The sequence below is a fragment of the Cucurbita moschata genome, unplaced genomic scaffold, assembly GCF_002738365.1.
Source record: "Cucurbita moschata cultivar Rifu unplaced genomic scaffold, Cmos_1.0 Cmo_Scf00010, whole genome shotgun sequence".
NCBI classification, from domain to species: domain Eukaryota; kingdom Viridiplantae; phylum Streptophyta; class Magnoliopsida; order Cucurbitales; family Cucurbitaceae; genus Cucurbita; species Cucurbita moschata.
In genome coordinates, this window is record NW_019268526.1 from 1,658,945 (window position 1) to 1,681,689 (window position 22,745).

The 22,745-nt window shown below is 37.9% G+C and overlaps 4 protein-coding genes across 8 annotated transcripts; 3 read left to right on the forward strand and 1 right to left on the reverse strand.

The window, feature by feature from the left end:
* Positions 1 to 556: 556 nt before the first annotated feature.
* LOC111448743 lies at positions 557 to 5,630 on the forward strand. Of its 3 annotated transcripts, none has more exons than XM_023088464.1 (5): positions 557 to 662; positions 1,571 to 1,881; positions 1,927 to 2,014; positions 4,268 to 4,314; positions 4,401 to 5,630. In XM_023088464.1, exons 2-5 carry the CDS (start codon positions 1,699 to 1,701, stop codon positions 5,346 to 5,348), a joined length of 1,266 nt encoding a protein of 421 aa, XP_022944232.1. In that variant the 5' UTR covers positions 557 to 662; positions 1,571 to 1,698; the 3' UTR covers positions 5,349 to 5,630. The 3 variants fall into 3 exon arrangements, with proteins under 3 accessions (XP_022944232.1, XP_022944230.1, XP_022944231.1); XM_023088463.1 differs by adding an exon at positions 999 to 1,290 and having other exon boundaries at positions 562 to 662; positions 1,571 to 2,014; XM_023088462.1 differs by having other exon boundaries at positions 1,571 to 2,014.
* Positions 5,631 to 7,094: 1,464 nt separating this feature from the next.
* Positions 7,095 to 8,704, forward strand: LOC111448732 (late embryogenesis abundant protein-like). The gene is made up of 2 exons (XM_023088448.1): positions 7,095 to 7,517; positions 8,299 to 8,704. The coding sequence occupies exons 1-2, from the start codon at positions 7,128 to 7,130 to the stop codon at positions 8,527 to 8,529; spliced, it is 621 nt and encodes a 206-aa protein (XP_022944216.1). The 5' UTR covers positions 7,095 to 7,127; the 3' UTR covers positions 8,530 to 8,704.
* A 545-nt stretch (positions 8,705 to 9,249) lies between these two features.
* LOC111448992 (bifunctional phosphatase IMPL2, chloroplastic) lies at positions 9,250 to 13,912 on the forward strand. Its single transcript, XM_023088811.1, has 9 exons — positions 9,250 to 9,720; positions 10,398 to 10,476; positions 10,663 to 10,757; positions 10,823 to 10,872; positions 11,135 to 11,259; positions 11,642 to 11,708; positions 12,988 to 13,077; positions 13,276 to 13,387; positions 13,461 to 13,912. Exons 1-9 carry the CDS (start codon positions 9,366 to 9,368, stop codon positions 13,529 to 13,531), a joined length of 1,044 nt encoding a protein of 347 aa, XP_022944579.1. The 5' UTR covers positions 9,250 to 9,365; the 3' UTR covers positions 13,532 to 13,912.
* Positions 13,913 to 14,467: 555 nt separating this feature from the next.
* LOC111448375 (SUMO-activating enzyme subunit 2-like) lies at positions 14,468 to 22,350 on the reverse strand. Of its 3 annotated transcripts, none has more exons than XM_023087934.1 (11): positions 22,100 to 22,350; positions 21,915 to 22,004; positions 20,515 to 20,598; positions 20,211 to 20,429; positions 18,757 to 18,858; positions 17,928 to 18,386; positions 17,612 to 17,841; positions 16,211 to 16,304; positions 15,929 to 16,111; positions 15,741 to 15,838; positions 14,468 to 15,096 (listed from the first exon to the last, which is right to left on the reverse strand). In XM_023087934.1, exons 1-11 carry the CDS (start codon positions 22,130 to 22,132, stop codon positions 14,754 to 14,756), a joined length of 1,935 nt encoding a protein of 644 aa, XP_022943702.1. In that variant the 5' UTR covers positions 22,133 to 22,350; the 3' UTR covers positions 14,468 to 14,753. The 3 variants fall into 3 exon arrangements, with proteins under 3 accessions (XP_022943702.1, XP_022943705.1, XP_022943704.1); XM_023087937.1 differs by lacking the exon at positions 22,100 to 22,350 and adding an exon at positions 20,685 to 20,756 and having other exon boundaries at positions 21,915 to 21,992; XM_023087936.1 differs by lacking the exon at positions 22,100 to 22,350 and having other exon boundaries at positions 20,515 to 20,756; positions 21,915 to 21,992.
* Between the last annotated feature and the right edge of the window lie 395 nt (positions 22,351 to 22,745).

The following is a 22,745-nucleotide window of genomic DNA, read 5'->3' on the forward strand; positions in this document are numbered from 1 at the left end:
GACAAAAAAAAAAAAAAAAACTCATATTAGTAATTTTTTTTTTGTATTATTGTACTCTCTAAAAAAAATTATAATATCATTATTACTACTTAATTAAAAACAAAATTTTATTTAAATAATTATTAATGTGGGTTATTTTTTTTTTAATAAAAAATCACATAAATTGAATTTATAATTGGACCACCAATTATATATATATATATATATATATATATATATATATATATTTATTTATTTATTTATTTATATAAATAGCAATAATAGTGCTCAAGTACAGAGCTACTTAAAGCATACTTTTGAGTAATTTTTATTTTTATTTTTTATTTTTGTTTTATTTTTAATTTTTAAAGTAATTTGAAATAATAATAATAATAATAATAATAATAAATATACACGTAGGCTTCATGGCGGAAAAGCTCCGAAGTAACGACCGTACATAAAAAGAATACTTAAACCGCCGTTAACTCCGAAACGTTATTATTGTGGAAGATTCTCCAAATGCCCTAACGCCGTTAATTAAACCGTTTAGAACTACCCTTTCAGTCTTTCTGTGTTGTGAAGAAAACCAGCTACAGCCTTCTTCCTCCATTTCTCCCTCTAAAACCCTCTCTCTCTCTCTCCTCTTTCTCTCTCTTTCGAGTTTGAGATTGGGCTCTGTGAAGGTACGCTTTAGATCATTTCGGTGTATTATTGATTGCTTTTGTTTGAATTAATGGAGTTTCAGAATCTAATGAGGCTTTTGTTTTTTTGTTTGTTTTCATTAGTTTTGGAGGTTTTCAGTATTAAGTTTTTGGTTTTGTATGTTTAGTTTTTTTTTTTTTAATTTTTAGTTTTTATTTTTTATGGTGGCATTTGATTGAATTTGTTTGCGTATTGTATGCTAATTGTTCGGATCTCGCTGACTTGTTTAAGCGATTGAATCTCTGTTTTTCTTTTTCGAATTTCTAATTTTAGGGTTTTCAATTTAGACTTACTCACAGCTTCCACAAATTTTGCAGATTGAACCGAATCTGTGTCCATTTATTCCGTGAAAAGAAGAGTTTCTTGTGCGGTTGTGTTTGTCTGTGTTTTCAGTGAGTGTGATTAATTAGTACCAATACCCATTGGGTGAAGGTAGAAACTCGACGCGTTTGTAATGGAGGATGTTTTTGATTGGAAGTCCCGGTTTGCTTAATGAACTAGGAAAAGCTTAGGATTTCAATCTTATGCTCGATGTGCTTTCTTGTGTGGTGGTGATCATATAGTGATTTGGAAATGGGAATCGAAATCCAAGAATTTATTTCCCATCGGGTAACTTTTGTGTACTCCAAATGTTATTTCTTCAGTTTAGGAGATGCTTTTGTCTGAACTTTGAGAATCACGTTTGTTTTTGTTCTATTTTTAGTTGGAAAAGGTTCGTGTAGTTAAGTTATATTGGATTAAGGGGTTTTGATTAAATGATATTATTACATTGAAAAATTTAGGTGGTTTTCTATGATTTGTGGATGGGTTTCTGTATTTTCTAGTGTTTATATCGTTTCCTGGCCTTATAGTCCTATCTTATGATAATCTCTGTTTATCATGATTATAGGTAATATACAGTTTGGCGTTTCCTTGAGAGGCATGGTGCTGGGGTTATTCTCAAAGTTCTACGTTTGAAGATCTTCAGCAACTCTTGTGGCGAAGTCATAAAAACCAAAATCTTGGTCCTTCTCCAGCATGGGATCTGCGTGTTGTGTTGCTGCTAGGGAAAATACTATAGTTAGTGGATCTGGAAGTGAAACCTTATGTAGGAATATGAGGTATTCTCCTAGTTGGAGCTTTCGATGGGATAATCGTGGACGAGTAGCTGGCGAAGAGACTTCGATAAATTGGTTTTCTGATGGTGTTAGTCGCAATGATAGAGTGGAACTGAAATATGAGTCAGCGTATGCGTCCGAGGATGGAAGTCCACTTGAACATCTCCGTAGACGTACATGGCAAAAGTCTCCACCGCCAGAAGGCACAACTAATAATTTGAGGACTCCTAGTTCAGGTAATCACCCAGATGGTAGGATTTAAAAGTTTCTAAATTCGAATTATAACTCCGAAGAATCTTACTTTTTCATTCCCCTTTACATTCTCCATTTGATTTTGCATTTTTCAGTCTCCTGTTTTTAACAAGTATGCATGCACCGAACTCTTTGTTAATTTATATTCAATCTCATCAGTTAAAGAACCTAGATCTTAGTTATTGTTTAAAATCAATAAAGCATGAACATCAATGAAGATATGACAGAAATTCCATGGACACAATGTCGCTTCTAAAATAATAGAAGGGAGTACTTGAAAGATTATACTCGACTCTGTCTCACCTGAGCAAGCAAAAGAACATGGGAGAACAACTAAGCCTCTAACTGGCACCTGCCACATAGCTAGCAATACATCTAGGTCTCTAATTATTGCAACTTCTGGTTACTTTAGTTTGTTTTGTTCTGTGGCTCAGTCTGTTCGTCTCTTTCTGATTTTTGTGCGTAGGCATTTTTTTAAATTTTGCATCGAACATCAAATGGAAAATTCCTGCTTTTTTGGAATGCATGGCTAACTGAACTAGTTTTTTGGTTATGTTTTTTTTTTTTATATTGAAAAGATGTATTACGGGTGTATTAATTATTAAAATGACCGATGTAACCGAGAGGGACTGACATGATTAGCGTTAGTTCATTTTGAAGAGTGATGACATCAGTCGTAGAAAAACTGATTGATTGGTTGGTGACCCTTGTTAATAACGCATTGCTATTTTTCTTTTTGTTCAAACCTCACTTTCACTCACTCTCTCAACTACATCTCCCTCTCGTTCTTACTATAAGTGCTCCTCCACCCAACTTTATAACCTTTATCAGTACCTTCATTTTATCTTTTACACTTCACTTTCTATATCGCAAGTTCTTCCTACTAGCACTGCTCCACCCTGCCTCACCTACCCCATTACTCCCATTACTATCCCCATGGTTAGCCGAACTAGCTTTTTAGTTTGAGGTTAAGGGTTCGACGAGTCCCTCCTTCTGCTCAAGGCTTTGTCGTTTAGTGGTAACGAGTAGAGTGCATGAGCACTCTTAGAAATAGGGGCGAGCTGCACCCCTTGTATAGGGTTCCAAACCAATGTTTTCTTTATTGAAAATATGTGGTGGGGGTGAATTAATTATTAAAAGGACTGATCAAACCGAGAGGGACCAACATGATTAGCATTAGTTCATTCTTACGAGTGATGAAATCAGTTGTAGAAATATTGATTGGTTGGTTGGTGACCCTTATTAATAATGCATTGCTATTTTTCTTCTTTTTCAAATCTCACCTTTCATTTACTCTCTCAACATAGTCTCCCTTCATTCTTACTATAAGTGCTTCTCTACCATACTTTATCACCTCTATCAGTACCAGCATTTTTTCTCTCATCCTTTCACCTTCAATATCACTCGTTCTTCCTTCCAGCACTGCTCCTCCCTGCCTCACCCACCCCATTATTCTCATTTCTACCTCCATTTTTTCTCGAGTCCTTTCGCTCTCCACTGCTCATTCTTCCTATCAGCACCACCCACCAACGCCGTTATCTCTCTCTCTCTTGCGTTGCAGTTTTAATTTGTCTGTTGCCCTTCTCTGATCAATATTGTTTACCCATGATAAACAGTAACAGCTGCTCAATTTGGAGTCTGCCTACCTATTGCAAGAGTTATAGTTCAGTCTATAAGTCTTCGTAAACCACCGTGGAAATCATCGGTTTCTATCTTATCTGTGCAGTTTGGTCTTTGGTTTCAACCCTACTAACTAAATCCAACGACGTTTAATCCTTAATGTCTGCAACTTGCTAGTTTGTGCAAATTGAACAGACAAAGGATTGGAAGAAAATGAAGTTTTTTTTTTTTTTTCATTTTTTTTTTTGGGGGGAGGGGGGCGGTTGAGGTTGTATTTCCAGATAATAATTCATGGTATTGAATTATGGAGTTTTTTTTCTTAAATTTGTTTTTATCAATGTTTATTAAATTAGTGGTATTATTCTTGGTTTTTGCTCTTACTGAGATTTTTATTTTGCTGACAAATAACTGAGAAAAATGGTTTATGAATGGTACTTTCTATAAAACCTTATGGATACAAGATGGTACCTTCTACAAATTAAACTTGTTCAATTGAGGATTCTTGCAAATACTTTGTTTCTCCCCTCCACCTGATTAAATGGTTTAATTACCAGTTTAAAGACAGGTAGCCTTTTTTATTGTGTTCATGTCTCACATCAGCTAGCTGTTCATGGCAGGTCAATCAAATTCAAGGAATGTATCCACAGATGTGAGTTTAGAACAGGTAACATAAGGTCTTTTCCAGTTAAGTTTTTCTAAACCCGATAGTCCTATAGTCCGTTGAGATGCAATTTTCTCTGTTCCAAGCAGGTGAAGGAGGCTATGGATTCTCCCACAGTCTCATATAAGTCTCCTGCAAAATTGTCACTTTCATTGCCTTCCACTTCATCTTTGTCAACCTCTCCTTTGTCATCACAGAGCTATCTGCCTCCAACCAATTCATCCCTAACAAGATGTACCCATCAATCTCCAGGACATCAGCTGTTGCGTCAAGGTTCTGACAACCGAATCCGAGGATTAAAATCACCAGGTAGTTATTTAGCTTCTGAAGATAGACCAAGGCTTCCCTCTTGGAGCAACGAATCGGTCCGTGACTCACATGGAGGGTCTTCAGATTGTTGGTCTGTCCATGCCTTCTCTGAGCTCATGGCCACTTCTCATCGAGAAAGATGGTCTTTTGATAGCGACTCTTTCGGCTTTAACGGTGAGAAAATAGCCAGGTCTAGTAGTCGAATTTCAACCTCCTCAGTTGATTTGCAAACTTGCGGAGTTTGCTCAAAACTATTGACCGAGAAATCCTCATGGAGTAGCCAAAGGATCATTGCTAACAACGAGCTTTCTGTTGCTGCTGTACTAACCTGTGGACATGTTTATCATGCCGACTGCCTGGAGAGTATGACACCCGAGATTTACAAGTACGACCCCGCTTGTCCCGTTTGTACCTTCGGGGAGAAGCACACGCAGAAGCTGTCCGAAAAGGCGCTTAAAGCTGAAATGGACTGGAAGAGTCTATACAAGAGATCCAAAAACTGTAATGCAGATAGCCATTTTGAAGCAAACAATCCTTTCAAAAACCATGCCCGTCTCGAAAAGGGCTCTAGAATGTCTGCGAGTTCTAGCACGAGAAGCTCCTCAGGAAAGCCGTTCTTGAAACGGCACTTCTCCTTCGGCTCGAAGGGATCTTCTAGAGTGATGTCTGATAATCATCACTCCACAAGAAGGAAAGGTTTCTTCTGGGCAAAATCTAGCAAAGCATGAAAGATTTTAACAGTCCCGTCATGTCGCATTCATGAAACAGGGGAGCCATGGCCATAAGCAGCTCTGTTCCGTGGTCCATTGCAGGCAGCGAAATGGTGCTGCTCCCTCGATCCGGGTGCCTTCCAGGAATTGTTTGTAGTGTTTGAATGTTTCATGAAACAGGAATTGTGAGTCAACTTCATAACTCCATTTTAAAGGTCTGTATACATATCAAAGATATGATATATATATATATATAAATGTTATTGAGTTGAAATTCTTTTCACTCTCTTTTGTGTAAAACAGATTCCAATACCCCAATCTTCCTATGATCTTGTGAGCACCATACTCCCCTCTATTATGTCATCTTATTCTCAAACATTTTTGTTTTTGTTTTTTTTTTTAGTTTGATGGAACCATCGACTTTTAAGATAATGATTTGTATTTTATCTATTTATCTACTCTCGGTGATTGCATTTTTCTCTTAGTTAATTTTCTTCATTTATTTTCTCTTAGTTATTATTGACATAAAACATGTAGTAGGTAAACTTGAACGGGAAAGAGACATCACTTTAGGGTTTGTTGATTTACTACATTGATGATTTTGTTGAAAAAGATCGAAGCTGCGGTATTTATTTCACTCAAGATTGGGTCTCTTTACCATGTGTTCTGCCAGTGGCTTCCGGTGGTATTCACGTTTGGTATATGTCTGCTCTAATCGAGATTTTTGGAGATGATTCTTTACTACAATTTGACGGAGGAACTTTGGGGCACCCTTGAGGTAATGCACCAGGTGCCGTAGCTAACCGAGTAGCTCTAGAAGCATGTGTACAAGCTCGTAATGAGGGACGTGATCTTGCTCGTGAGGGTAATGAAATTATCGGTGAGGTTAGTAAATGTAGTCCTGAACTAGCTACTGCCTATGGGGAAAAAATAAAAAAAAAAAAAACTTTAGTTTTGGATAGAAACCATGACTATTTTATTTCAAAAGTACCCTTAGACTTTCAATAGTATTTTAAAAATACTCTTAATTTTTAAAGTACTCTTAAACTTTAATTTTATTTCAAAATGTTTAAAAATATTTTTCCCGTAAATATATGGATGAAAATTGTGACCTCATAAATTATCTTCATTTTTAGCGTTACTTTTGAAGTTTTTAAAAATGGTTAAAGGTATTAACGAAATTTTTTAAAAATTTAAGGATATTTTTTAAATAAAATATTAATAATTTCCATCTTAATTTTTTTTTTTTTTTTTTTTTTTTTTTTTTTGGAGTTTTTTAGAAAAAATTTAAAGATTTTTTTAAAAATTAGTTAGGGTTGGTATTATTGAAACTTTTAAAAATTTATAAATTTTTTTTTTTTTTTTGACACGAGCATCTAATTAGTTATTAAATTTTTTTAATTTTATATCTAATATATTTTCTGAGCTATAAAAAAACTATTAATTTTGTTATCTATTATTTTAATTTCGTATTTATTAAATACAAAAATAAACATAAAATTTTGAAGTATCTAATAAATATATATTATATTTGAAAGGAACAATATAAAGAAGGCTGTCGTTTGTAACAGAATAGGGTGATGAGAACTCCGACATCATCAATCCAAAAGCCCATGCAAACCCTCACCAATGCACACGTGTCCCAACACATCCCCACACGTGGCAGCTCATATCTATTCTGTGTACACGTGTGGAATTCTCTCCTCTACATGCAAACCCCATCTGTATTTAAATCCCCCCAACCTCTGTGCTTTTACTTCGACTTCAAAGCTTCGCCCATTTTCAGAACCTTCATCAATGGCGAATGTACGTGACGAGTTCGGCAACCCGGTCCAGCTGACGGACGAACGTGGGAACCCGGTTCAGCTGACTGACGAATTCGGCAACCCTGTCCAACTCACTGGAGTTGCCACCACTGGGTCCCAGCCGGTTGGGAACCCGGTTCAGATGAGTGAGGAATTGGGCAACCCCATGCACCCGACCGGAGTTTCCACCACTGGGTTCAGCCCCGTTGGGAACCCGGTTCAGATGAGTGAGGAATTGGGCAACCCCATGCACCCTACTGGAGTTGCCACCACTGGGTCCAAGCCCGTGTCGAGTGGCGGGGACGTTGTTGGCCGGACGCAGCCCCTTAGGGAAGGCCATGATGCCTCGCTGGCTCGTTCTAGCAGCTCCAGCTCTAGCTCGGTGAGTGAATTGTGTGTGTGTGTTGAGATTATGAATTTAGAGCTTTTACGCTCGAGTAAAAAAGAGGTACAAGGGGTATGTTAATGAACAGAGATCACGTTGGAATAGAAGTTATCCCGATGATAAGGGATATAATAGACTTAAAAGAATTGAACTCTCAAGTTAAAGCATGTTTTGTTTGGAGTAATCATGTCGGTGATCGAGTCATATCGTACTCTATAAAGTTAAAGCATGCTTTGTTTGGAGCAATCGTATCGGTGATCGAGTCATATAATGGCGATGGGTGACCAAAAATCTTTAAAAAAACTGGTTAGTGAGGATAGTTTCACATAGAAGCGAGAAATAAGTAAGGTCAAAACATGTGTGAAAGAACTTGTATCGGTTTGTGATCGCTCTTTGTAACGAGGAGTAAGTAACGTGGTCATTTGGTCACGCAATGATATAGGTTAATCTCGGGTTACTATCTATGATGTAATCTTCACTCTTTGAAACGAAACGAGAAGTAAGTAACGTGATCATTTGGTCACAAGGATATAGGTAAATGTCGGGTTACTATCTATGATGTGAAATCTTTTCACATCAAAAATCTTTCCTCCTCGAAACGAAACGAGGAGTAAGTAATGTGATCATTTAGTCCATGTCGGGTTATTAGGTGTCAAATCTATTAGACACAAATGACTTGAACTTCACCATGCAATTATTTGCCATGAATGGTGTGTTTATGCTTTGAACTTCAAAGACGATAAGGGAATGATCATGAAGATACGATGATGTTGTGCAGTCAGAGGACGACGGGCAAGGCGGGAGGAGGAAGAAGAAGAAGGGGTTGACGCAGAAGATAAAGGAGAAGTTAACAGGAAAACACAAGGAGGCCGGGACGACGACGACGACAACGGGGGCGGGGCACCACCAGAGTACCACCGTGACATCGACGGTGGACGTCGAACACCAAGAACATGGTAAGAAGGGGGTTCTGGAGAAGATCAAAGAGAAACTTCCTGGCCACCATTAGTCCACAAATGTGTGTGTGTTAGTTAGTGTTCACATGAATGATATGTTGTGTTTTATGAATTTACGTGTGGTTTTTGGTTGGATATGTCTCCAACTATCTTGGAAGTGTGTGGTTTTCTGTTGAATTTAATTTGTAGAACTCTTTTTTTGTATATATTTTTTTAATTTTAATTTCAGGTTCGTTGGTTGCTTGCTTGCTTTGAAATTACAATAAATATTCTTTCTAATGTTTTGACCATTTCAACTTTCAATCCAATGTGTTTTTAAATTAATCAATATATTATTAAAACTTAGTGCTTTATTATTTAAATTTTTAAATTTTAGGTTTTTTTTTTTTTTTTTTTTTTTTTTTTTTTTTTTTTTTTTTTTGGTAATGGAAATTTTTNATTTTGTTTTCCAAATAACTATTTGAAATTGTTTTAAATGCTCAAAATATTTTAAACTTTCTTAAAGGTTTAAAAATATCCTTATAATAATGGAATCCAAAATAATTACTAGAATGCCCTATAAACTTAAAAAAAAAAAAAAGAAAAGAAATTGTTTAGTCCGTAAATAAATAGTTTAAAACTTCTTTATTACATTTTGACATTAATGTTTTTTTTTTTTTTAAATAAAAAAATAAATAAATAAATAAAAGTTTTTTTTTTTTTTTTTATTTTTTTAGTGAAATTGGAAATTAAAGTGTATTTTTATTAATTAAGCCCACAAAATAATACCAAAAGCTCTTTCCCAGCGCCGGCTCATCCTCTCCCACTGTTTCACGGATTCCTTGCTCTCTCCCCCCACTGATTCTTCCCTTTTACTTCCATTGCAGTCCCCCCTCTCGTGCTCGCTACGATGTTCTCTCTTTCGCGTTCAATTTCTCAATCCGCCACCAATTTCCTCTCTCTTTCGACCCCTGCAATTCCCTCTAAACCCACCTCTCTTTTGTCCCATTTCTCCACTTTCTCACTACAATCGTCTCCTTCCCTCTCCGTTTCTCTCCCTTGCCGCCGTTACCAGTTCGGTTCTTCAGTAATGTCGTCCAATTCCCAGTTCTCTAACATTGTGCACACTTCCATTGACATGGGTTTTGATGATCATGACCTCGATCGATTTGCCGAAGTTGCGAACAGGGTCGCGGATGCTGCTGGGGAAGTGATTCTGAAGTACTTTCGCAAGAAATTTGAGATCATTGATAAGGCGGATTTCAGTATGTTTTTGTTTATGTTGGAGGGTTTTTTATGCTTTTTTTTTTTTTTGTTTTTTTTGTTTTTTTTTTTGTTTGTTTTGGGTGTAATGGGCTGGTAGTGTTAATGGGTAATGAAGTGTTTGATGAAATGCCGAGGTGAAATTTGTTAACAGATGATAAGATTAAGAGAGAAGGTTGTTGATTAGGAGGTGAAAATGCTGGGAGTTTCGAAGATGGTTCAATTGCTTGCGGGAGAAAAACGAAGTGATGAGTTTTTGAATGTGTTTATTTCTGCATGCAAATAGATGTCAATGAAAATAAGAGAAAAAGGGATGGTACTTGATTTTTTTTTTCTTCAATTTTTCTATCTCTAGTCATTGATTCTTCTTTTAGATTGGTATAATTCTATGAAGAAAAAAGAGAAACGAGAAGATAAGACATTTCAGATAAGACATTTCTTCCCATACCATTTTCAAAGAAGATTATGAAAAGCCTCCCTAATTGGTAAAGTGTAGGTAGGCATATTTTTTGCCCGGAAATTCAATATCAAGACATTCTTATGTACAACAAAATCAGGCATTTGCTTATATACTTTTTCACTTTTCATGGTTCACAACTAGTTAGAAGGCCTTTTTCCGAAGTGCTGTGTTCCTAATAACAAGGGTCTGGTTTTGGGGCTACTTCCTGAATCAATGCAGGTCCTGTGACTGTGGCTGATCAAGCAGCGGAGGAATCTATGGTTTCAGTTTTAATGGAGAACTTTCCTTCTCATGCTATGTTAGTTTTTTCCAACTTTTCTCGTTGGCTCTCAAAAACGATTGCCAAATCTTGCACGAGGCTAATATCTAACTAAAATTTCAATCCCTTGTGAAACTCTTATGTTTAACTCTAGTTGCTACCTAAAAAACGATGATGTCGATCTATGATGTGTCATTTCCTTATATAGATATGTTGTGACTGCAGATATGGTGAGGAAAAAGGATGGAGATGCAAAGAGAATTCAGCTGATTTTGTTTGGGTTTTAGATCCAATAGATGGCACAAAGAGTTTTATTACTGGTACTTTCCGGGTGTTCCTTCTTCCTTATCTGATTTAGTTGTTTATTGATCATCAGATGTTTCAGGAAAACCCCTATTTGGCACTCTGATTGCATTGTTACATAGAGGGAAACCAGTAAGGACAATCAACCATACTCTTCCTCTCTTATTGCATCATTATATTTCCTCCTTTTTTAAGTGTGTAGTTTGTTCTATTGTTCAAAAAAGCCCCGACATTGGTTTCAAATCCAAATAATTTTGAATCAAATAGAAAGGAGACATAGTGATGCTGTTGTGAAGTTATAAATGGAAAAGTGGAGATGAAAATATCTAAAAATGTGTCCCCGATGTTCTACCTTTATCTGCTATATTAATGATAGGATGGTGTTAATCTTCAGATTCTGGGTATCATTGATCAGCCTGTTCTGAGAGAAAGATGGATAGGAATAAGTGGGAGGAGAACTGCATTGAATGGGCAAAATGTATCTACAAGATCTTGTTCAGACATATCACAGGCCTATTTGTATGTTTTCCCTTTTATGGTGTTTTCTTCTCTTAGTTTCAAAGTTCAGGTTATTGCTATATTCGCATTATTTGTATGTTCCTTTTTCTTTTTGGGATCTGTGCAGATATTGGAGGCAGAGTAGAGAATCCTTTCGTTCTTTTTAAATAGTTTAGAATAAGACTTGAATGGGTAAAGACTAAATTGTCCAAAATTGAAATTAAATCTAGGAGTTCATGGAATAAGAAAAGATAGGTAAAGCTTGGGAACCAAAATCTAGGCTCCAAAAGTTGATGGGTTTACTTTTTACCTTCTATTCTCGGGTGTACGTGTTAAAAGCTTTTTCGCCCTTCTTTGTTTGGGTTCGTTTGGTTGTTTCTTATGAACCCTCTTGTCTGTGTAGATATACTACAAGCCCTCATCTATTTAGTGGAGAAGCCGATGAGGCATTTGCTCGTGTGAGGAACAAGGTATGCATGATAACGAAAATACTTGAATATTCTCAATATTTTTCATGGTGTTTGATGCCAAGATAGAATGTCTTTTCTCATTTTCTGATAAAAACATCGGAAGTTCACTTGACGTTTTATTTGGTGCACATGATTGGAAAGAACCACAGATTTTGGAATTGATAGAAATTTTTACCACCTCCAAGGGAGTGGAATGCAGTTTATGTGTGAGATCCCACATCGATTGGAGAGGGGAACAAAACATTCCTTATAAGGGTGTGGAAACCTCACTTATTAGACGTGTTTTAAAACTTGAAGGGAAAGTCCAAAGAGGACAATATTTGTTCTTGGTTTTGTGGGAATGTAGCAACAGTGCACTTGGATTAGATGCAATGCGAAGTGCAATTTGATTACACACCATGAGTTTGCTAGTATTGTAATACTAAAGCTTATCTCAGTTAATAGTTGATATAGATCTATATTTTGACTCAACACTTGATCATGAAACCACATTGCTTCTTACTCTGGGATTGAGAAGCAAACGTACCAAATGGACAATTTTCTATACGACAAATCCTACTAAATGCTTCTCCCAAAGTGGGAATTTCAGAGCTAGATAGAATCTGTGTATTAGTCATCCCAAATTCCAATGAAAGACCATTCAAAAAACTCATGACTACCAATTTTCCCTATTGAGCATTGAACCTTAATATATGTAGTAAATGATTGTAGTTCAACATACTTTGTCTTGAAGTGCATGAAGTAACTCATAACAGTTTGCTCTTTCAGCTCTGCTCGAAAGAATGTCGTGAGTATTAACCTATTCTTTACTTGAGCACAAAAATTCTAAGTGCTTCAAATGATGGCAAAACCTTCTGTTTGGCAAAGACTTCCCTTTCCCTTGATCTGGCGAATAATGCTCACTAAGTTCCTTTTTGGTTATTTGCCCACTCCAAAATAGCATCCAATAGAAAAGTCTGTGGAAGTTGGATAAATCAATTTCGGAATGCATACTATGTTGTTAGAAGACAACTCACCGATCACCCTCAGCCGGGTCGGTCTTGGTAGCTCGGAAGAAATGAGAATATGCACAAGATTGTTTGGACAGCATATCTCCCTGACTTAATTTACCCACTCCGATGCTGTATACCAGATGAAGAAAGTTATTAGAATGGACTCTGAGCAGTTTTCACTTTATTCTTTATTGATATATATCTTTTTGTTTTTCCTCTAGCCCATCAATATAAAAGAGATCTTGAGCAGGTTCGATCTTATATTCACAATAGACATTGTTGTGCAGGTAAAAGTTCCCCTGTATGGTTGTGACTGCTATGCGTATGCCCTTTTAGCATCTGGGTTTGTAGATCTTGTCATTGAATCTGGGCTCAAGGTAATTAGTTAGGCTGCCATATGCATAGCTTGCTCATACTCGATCATCGTTTTTTCACGTGGCCAATAGTTGAGAAAAATCAAAGTCCATGTGGAACACTCTTACAATTCGAGCTCATGCACTATTTATATGGCCAGTTTATGCATTGAATTGCCTAGTATATGAAGATCTAATCAAGATAGCTTTTAATTCTTTCAGCCCTATGATTTTCTCTCTCTAATACCCATAATCAAAGGGGCTGGTGGTGTGATAACCGATTGGAAAGGAGAGGAGCTTTATTGGGAAGCCTTGCCTAATTCCCCTGCAACAAGTAATGTACACTTTCATGTAAACTTTGTAAAGTGTGCTCGTTTTACATAAAACTAAACTGTTCTTTACTTCAGGTTTTAATGTGTTAGCAGCTGGGGATAAAGTTATCCATCAACAAGCCCTTGAATCATTAAGATGGGACTGATAATTCTAGACACTCACAAGAGAGAATGGTTTGTGACTGCAACTTTTGGCCTCTTGGACTGAGTAACACAGAATAAATAAGCAAATGCAAAGCATATCTAGTCTAGGTTCATTTTTTAGAAGAAACAGATCCTTCACTCTTCCCTCACTGTTCATGTTAACGTAGGGGTCTCATGTTAAGGGAGGGGCAATAGCTCTCTTATGACGGAGTTTAGTGCTTTTGACATAGCCATTATATGTTAATCAGTGATTAAAATTGCCCGCCAATCGTAGATCTTATGGCTTATGGTTTCTTTGCATTACCTTAATAGGTTAAGAATATATTATTCATGAGATCATTTCTTGAATACTGTCTATGAATGTATAATCTTCATTATGTGTACCTTGAGAAATTTCCAGGGGCATCTTTTTCCTTGCAATTTTCTATGCTGCAACTATTTTAAATTTCCAGGGAATTGTATCTTGCAGGCTCCATCATCTTTTCCTACGAGAAAGAGATGTGGGTTGGTTACAATTTTTGTAGCAGAGCTAATATTGTTTGCTTTTATTCATTACTTATCGTCGTCAGTTTCATGATTTTAAAATGTATTTCATTTATTTGAGAGAGGTTTCCATCCCCTTATAAGGAATATTTTTTTCTCCTATTCAACCGACGTGGGATCTCACAATTCACCTCTTTAGGAGGTTCAGTGTCTTTACTGTCACATCACTCGGTATTTGGCTCTGATACCTTCACTGCTAGCAGATATTGTTCGCCTTGATTTATTACACATCAGCATTAGCTTCACAATTTTGTAATGTATTTGGTCTATAGGAGGTGGCAAGCCACGTGATGCAAATTCTCCCCATGAAGATTTTCAGCTGTTTAATCACCTGCTTTGAATTCTTTATTTCTATGATTACTTTTAATATTACTCATCATTTAAAACTAAAAATGTGTTTAAATATATTTCATTGACTACCGTCATCAAATAGTATAAGTTTCTAAAACGTTGAGACTTGTGTTTAGTGTTACAATCACGCTATCTTCTGAATGTGAGGCTTGGAAATATAATATTCTGCTAGTTTGCTACATCTGATCTCGATGTGGGACAATGATAGAACAATTGATGCACCTAACTCCAAAAAGACTGCACATTAAGATCTAAAGAAAAATTATGAATCACCATTTCTCCCCTAACATAACAAAATTAGGTTAGCACTCCGTTAAATCCAAGAGGCAATTATTGCAATCTTTTCTTCTTGTTCATAGCTGAATCTCCATCATCAAGCATGACAAGGTCGTCGTCGTCGTCGTCATCAAGCTCTTCAAGTTTCTTCAAGCTATTAGCTTCATTAGCTGAACTTGATATATCGACAGCTGAAGAAGGTGCCTTGTCTAGTTTTCGTTTCCTTCCAGATGCAACGATGTCTGAGTCTTCGTTCTTATCGGCCTCCATAGCAGAGGGTGTCGAAGTGCTTTCTCCATTGCCTAAAGTCTTGCTGCTATCACCCTTTTCCAGTGAAGTTTGGTGCCATCCAGATAGAACCATACCATCTGGTTCCTTCTCCTCATCAAATTCATCTCTGCACAGATTATTTCTGATTCTTGTAAAAGTAACTCGAACTTACGAGTACAAAGAAAGAAATCTACACTTTTTTAATGGACGAGAACATTGTATTTGAAACTATTAGCTCCAATCCAATTCCCCGAAAAACCAACCGGAGCGTAAACAAGATATTATCTTTATTAAGGAAACAGAGATCAATCATTTTCAATGGAGCTACGGAGCTACCGGTTCAATTTGACTTTCAAATATAAGAAAAATACGATGTAACAACCTAAGCCCACCACTCGCAGATATTGTTTGCTTTGGCTCGTTATGTATTGTCATCAGCCTAACGGTTTTAAAATGCGTCTGCAAGGGAGAGGTTTCCACACCCTTATAAGGAATGATTCGTTCTCCTCTCCAACCGCTGTGGGATCCGAGGTCCACGTCCTCGTTGGCACACCACTCGATGTCTGGCTCTAATACCATTTGTAACAACCCAAGCCTATCGCTAGTAGATATTGTCTGTTTTGGCTCGTTACGTATCGTTGTCAATCTCACGGTTTTAAAACGCGTCTGCTAGGAAGAGGTTTCCACACCCTTTTAAAGAATGCTTCGTTCTTCTCTCCGACTGATGAGGGATCTCACATATGAAGTGCAAAAATGAGTAAGTTGAAATACCTATGTTTGATGTTTATACTGCAGCTAAGCTCTTGTTGGAGATCCTCAACCGACAATATTGTCCCGCTAACGACTGGAGAAGGAAACTCCGACAGTACCTGAAATACATGTGAGCAACATGTGAGCAAGGACTAAATTTTCATGGGGAAAAAGACCAATGATGAATGCATTTAACAAGAAAATCACACCTTCTCAAGGTTCGCAGCGTAATTTGCCACCATGTCTTCATCGAGATCATCGCCAACTTCGTAAAGAAGGGCCGATCCATGCATAATAAGCGGAAAGTTCATCCCAAGCTTCGCCTTGACTATCTTCTCAACAAAATCCCGCAGCTTTGCTTTGTGCGTATTTATCTCGAGTGATAGCGGTGTCTATTTTCATCATAATATGTGCAAGTGAAGAATAAATCTCAATGGAATTCCACAAGATAACCCGACTAAACACTCGAGGATGAGAATCATCGAAAGTACCTCGGAGCAAACGTAGCAGGATTTATTAGGTTCAAAAGGTTCCACTGGCATAAGAAGCATCTTCCTCGAAGGATGTTCGAGACAATACGTCATCCTACATGCGCATTCAAGTTAAGATGAGATTCAAGAGAACTAGAAGACAGGCCACAAGTTTAATACATGCGCATCTTTCTTGCTTTTCTCAAGATATCACCAGCATTTTCAAATGTCGTTTCCATTAGAACATAGATGGGTTTGTCACAAATGTAAAACTGTAACCACCCAAGCACCCATGCTCACCGCTAGCAGATATTGTCCTCTTTAGATTTTCTCTTTCAGGCTTCCCCTCAAGGTTTTAAAATGCGTCTACTAGGGAGAGGTTTCCACACCCTTATAAAGAATGCTTCGTTCTCCTCCCTAACCGATGTGGGATCTCACAATCCACCCCTCTTCGAGGTCCAACGTCCTCGCTAGCACTCATTCCCCTCTCCAATCAATGTGGGATCTTACAATTCATCCCTTTCGAGGTCCAGCGTCCTTGCTGGCACTCGTTCCTCTTTCCAATCGATGTGGGATATCACAATCCTCCCCCTTTGGGGCCTAGCATCCTCACTAGTCCACCTCCTTTTAGGGCTCAACGCCCTCGCTGGCACACCGCCTAGTGTTGGGCTCTAATCCCATTTGTAACAGCCCAAGCTCACCGCTAGCAGATATTGTCCTTTTTGAGCTTTCCCTTTCAGGCTTCCCCTCAAGGTTTTAAAATGCATCAGCTAGCTAGGGAGAGGTTTTCACACCCTTATAAATAATGTTTCGTTCTCCTCCCCAGCCAATGTGGGATCTCACAATTCACCCCCCTTCGAGGCTTAGCGTCCTCGCTGACACTCGTTCTCCTCACCAATCGATGTGGGATATTACAATCCATCCCCCTTTGAGGCCAACATCCTTACTAGCACTCGTTCCTCTCTCCAATCGATGTGGGATCTCACAATCCACTCCCATTCGGGACCCAGTGTCCTCGCGGGTCTACCCCCCCTTCGGGGCTCAGCGCCCTCGCTGACACACTACCTGATGTCTAGCTCTAACACCACTTGTAACAGCCCAAGCCCACCGCTAACAGAAATTGTCCTCTTTGCGCTTTCCCTTTCGGACTTCCCTCAAGGTTTTAAAACATGTCTGCTAAGGAGAGATTTCCGCACCCTTATAAAGAATGCTTCGTTCTCCTCACCAACCGATGTGGGATCTCAATACTAACGTACCACAAACAAAATAACAATACTCAGTAAAATGATGCACAAGCACAGAAATAATAAACCACATAACAACATTCCAGAGCATCTATAGAACATCTGTAAACCACAATAACTAAGATCAAAACAGAACATGAAACGGAATCCCATAGCAATATGAAGAAACTCCACATACCGATAATTGTTCGCCTCGTTTTGCAGCACCTTAATTGCCTCGATCACAATCAACCCAGCAATGATAGCATTGGTTGTTGCAACAGCATGCACAATGTTACCAGCAATACCTTTAGATTCAAAAAGGCTATGCATTGGAATACCAAAAGATTCAGCTCTAATATTGGCAGCAGCAGTGACAAACTCCACAGCTAACTGATCATCTTTATCAAAAGTCAAGTTCCCAACATCCTGTATACCACACCCATTTAGAAAGTCCACAAGAACATCAAGAAGCCTTAAGGTTTTAATCGTAAAATGAGAAGTTAAAACCAAACCTTTTCCCTTTTAGTGAAAAAAAGCTTAATAGCCTCGATGAAGATTCTGGAATTTTCCATAAGACTCCATATCTCCTGGGGATTTTTCATGCCTAGAGATGTCATAGCAGAAATCGAACTTTGATCGTCAGTGGCACAGTTTTTGTCTGAGTTTCCGTTCTGTTTAGTTGGTTCATCAGGCAGGATATCCCTACTATAAATAGGCCTCGGTTTATTGCGATTTTTCCATGTATCGTCGTTAGATAAGGCTACTTCGATATTGTACCCAAAAACATGATCAAATACTCTTCTTCCATACTGCTCAATTGTTTCGTCTTTGTAAAGTTCAAATATATCTTCAGCATGATTTGATGAACTTGCAGAATCACTTGAACGTACGTTTAGATCGTTTTCTTGATTCTTATCTCCAAATAACTTCGCAAAAAGTAGATCTTTTGCCCAAACGATGCAGTGAACGAACTGCAAAGTTCACAACCATATTAAACCACAAAATAACAAAAGCAGGACCAGCTACACAACCTGGGGAAAATATATATACCCTAACAAATCATGTCTCTATGAGATGGGCCACAAAAATGAGCCGAGTTATGAACTTATGATCATACGTTCTTTAAATATACAACTGCCCATTATTGATAGTAGTAAATGAGTCGGTTCGTGGTTATATAAGCAGTTGCTACTGCTATGATTAGGATTTATTAGTTGTATATTGTATTATTATTAATTAGTTGCGGAGGTGGCTGACTTATAAAAAGATGCGACCGTGTTAAGGACTCTGAGAAAATTACTGAAGAAAACAACAATAGAAATCTTAAGCTTGGTTTCGTACCTTTGACGGTGTACTAGTAATAGTACAGACAGGATATGTTTTTGGGGCCGGTTTCGGCTGGCACTCGTAGCATTCTGTTCTTCCCTTGACATGGACTGTGACCTGGGCCAAAGTTGAAATTAAATAGTTCAAGCAGAGGAAAAACACCCTGACCAAGCACAAATTAACAATTAGCTAATAGTGATGAAGGAGAAATTAAGGTTAGAGTAGTACTCAAGTCATAGACTGGGAATGAGTGCAAAAAGGCCTCATGAATTTGTACTCAGGACTCTCTACATACACATATATAACCAGTAGCAGTTTGGCCATTTATCCAAGTCAACTAATCTCACAATTATCGTCTTCAAAGATTCTGCTCAAACCTTCATAGTTTCCACAAATCAAAGTCACAGACTTGTAGACGACCGAGTTCCTGTAACAGCTTAAGCCAACCGCTAGCAGATATTATTCTCTTTGTACTTTCTCTTCCGGGCTTCCCCTCAATGTTTTAAAACATGTTTGTTAGGAAGAGATTTCCACATCCTTATAAGGAGCGTTTCGTTCCCCTCTCCAACCGACGTGGAATCTAACAATCCACCTCCCTTAGAGAATGTCTTCGCTGGCACATCGCTCTGTGTCTAACTCTAATACCATTTGTAACAGCCCAAGCCCAAGCCCAAACCCACCGCTAACATATATTGTCCTTTTTGGGCTTTCCCTTTCGGGCTTCCCCTCAAGGTTTTAAAATGTGTCTGTTAGGGAGAGGTTTCCACGTCCTTATAAGGAATGTTTCGTTCCCCACTCCAACCGACGTGGGATCTCACAATTCACTACCCCTTGGGGGCCCAGCATCCTCGCTGGCACACAACCCGATGTCTGGCTGGCTCTAATACCATTTGTAACAGCCCAAGCCCACCGCTAGCAGATATTGTCCTCTTTGAGCTTTTCCTTCTGGGCTTCGTCTCAAGGTTTTAAAACACGTCTATTAAAGAGAGGTTTCTACATCCTTATAAGGAATGTTTCGTTCCCCTCTCCAACCGACGTGGGATCTCACAGTTCCAATTTTTAATCACCTAGTGCTTACTTTGGAATATAAAAGGAAGAACTGCCACAACTCCCTCTTTGAAGATCCATGGAAAATAATTCACCAGCATAATTTCCACAAATGTACCAAATCCCATTAGTTTCTTTGAACATTAAATAGAATGAATATTGATGAGCATTTAGACTCGATATCATATATAGTTCAAGGAATAGCACGGCAGATGCATTACAAAATATCATTTGAAAAAACAAGCACAAAAAATAAGTACTTCATTAGAAACCGGTTTGACTCGTTTAACCTCACTAAACATTGTTATGCCAATGTTTCCAAGGAGAGACTAAAAAGTATAAAAAATTGATGTCATAGGTTTCATATGCATAAACATTCAAAACATAAAGCGCTGTCATGTATATTTGAAAAAATAGATCACCTGTCCAAGGAATCCAGTGGTTCCACTTTCGACTAGGGGAACGTCAGCTGCCAAGCACAAACGATTCACATGTCGCCTTGCATCTAAGTTATCGAGTCCATTCAAAACAACATTAAATTGTTTAAAGAAATCTACATTAAATTCTTGATTCTTGACATTTGCATGATATGAGGTAATGCTAACGTGAGGTCTGAATCTTAGGACAGCATCCCGAGCAACCTAGCATGACAAAATTAAGCATATGTAAGAAGTGCAAGAACAGAACTGCATTGCCACCATGAGATGAAAAATGAAAACCCCTTACCTTAGCCTTTGACAGCCCTACATGGGATTTTCGGAATAAAAACTGTCGGTTTAAGTTGCTCACTTCTATGGTGTCCATGTCAATCTGCAAGTTAGAATTTCTTTTGATAAGTCAATCTGCAAATAAGTATTAAGCAACACACACGAGTCTAGTGGGAAAAAAAGTCACGCCTAAGGCAAATCCACAGCCGATGAACACTGTCGTTTGCATCAATATTGTTCTTCCGAACATCTTAAAGTGACCTTCAACAATTTCAATGTAAGTTAAAAACATATAATATATATCAGTCCTTTAAATTTAAAGAAAAATGCAATCAGTAGAGATTCCAAACTAAATTTTCACTAGTACAGTATCAACAAAAAAATAAAATGACGAACATTTATTAAGAATAGTAAACCTGTTACTATTTGGATACAAATATCAAACATATAAGTACATGCTATGTGCCTCCGCCGCCACCTATTCCTCATAAACGGAAAAACTTAAATCGATATGAATGAAAGATGCCTCTTTCACTTGTTTTTCTCCGTCAGAGCTCTATCATACTCCATCTATGAAATCATAGTCAGCTACTCCCAACTATCTTCCCTGAAGAACTTAGGCTGACATGAGCAGCAGAAAGAAAGGTACGAAACCGATCGGTGGCTCAAGTTGCCGAATGAGTCAACAAGCTTTGTGACAGAATCATGGAATTCAATGAAAGCACTAAAGCCGGTGGAACCCAAATGGGACTCATTCGCGTGGTCTAAGAAGGCCGAAGAAGAATAGCTTGCAGGATAGAAAGAATTAAGAGAACGAAAGGCGAAGAGAAACATTTATCATCTCTACGGGAAAATTTTATGCATTTACATGTGAACAATATCTCAAGAATCTTCACCAATGAAGATTAGTCTACGAGAAAAGGAGAAATATCTCTAAGATCTTAGTTCTTTCCAAAAGAAGTAGCTCTCAACTGTTGGATCAAAAAACTTTGCTATAAAGAGGCATAACACCAAACGAATTTTAAGTATAATGCTTCTAGAAGTATAGGAATTTCTTCTTTTCATGCCCTTTTAACTTTTGGGAAGAGGGTACAAACGAAATTACTAAAATGCCAACAATTCTTATCCTGCAAAAGATAGTTCCATGGAAAACCTTACACGGATAACTACAAAACAGTACTGGTTGGGCATGCTACGAGCAAAACAAAAGACAAGGATGAAGAACACTAAGAACAAAGTCTACTCTACCCATAAACTTCACTCAGCCAAAAGAGATACCCAATCATATTAAACCATTTAAACCCTAACCCACCAAAGTGGCAATACAAATCATCACCGAAGTTGAAATTTCTAAGCAGAAACAAAACAAAACGCAAAAAAACAGTGATTCTCTACAAAGAACTTCCAAAAAATAATTACAATATGAATGTCCTGAAACCCGGAGAGAGCCAGAGTCTTGAGAAGCTCGCAGCCGATTCCCCCCGCTCCAACCATGAGCACTTTGGCGCCCTACAAACGCAACAACCCACTTGAGATATGGCCAAAAAACAGTGGAATTAAGTGGCGAGAGGTGAATTAAAAGAGAGATGGATGAAGGGTAAGACCTTAACGGCAGAAAACTGGTGGTGGGAGGCCATTGGAGGCGGGAATTGAGAGCCCAATGGAGGATTGACTTAGAGAAGACGCAAACAAGTGAGAAAGACCATGAAAATTGCAGGGGGTTTGGGGATTTGGGTGGGGGTTGTGGGATTGGGAAGAATCGAATGCGTAAATAGCTGAAATTATAAAGAATCGCCCAAGTGGTAAGCCCAAATGGGGTTCGCGCAGGGAAGGGCGGCTGAAGGAAGCGCCAAATAACGAATGGAAAATATATATAAAAAGAAGTCAGCATTGAACACTCGAAGTCTGAAGCTTTCGCTACTCTTTTCCTCCGTTGTTTTTTTTTTAATAATTCTTTGTTGGTGTTTCGACTTTTGATTCGAAGACCACCAGATTTCCACCGACTTAAAATGGTGACGGTGATAAGTAACACGTCAAATCGAATAATATTTATTAGTCGTTCACTTATATTGTTATAAATGATATCAGAATCAGATATTGGACGGTGTGTCATCAAGGACACTGGGTCCGTTTGGTCCCCAAGGGAAGTGGTAACTTATAGAGGTATGGTGACCTCTCAATAAACGTGTGTGTTTGGATTGAGTTATAAACACGTTCAAGTTACTCTAAATTAATTTTAAAAAATTGAAG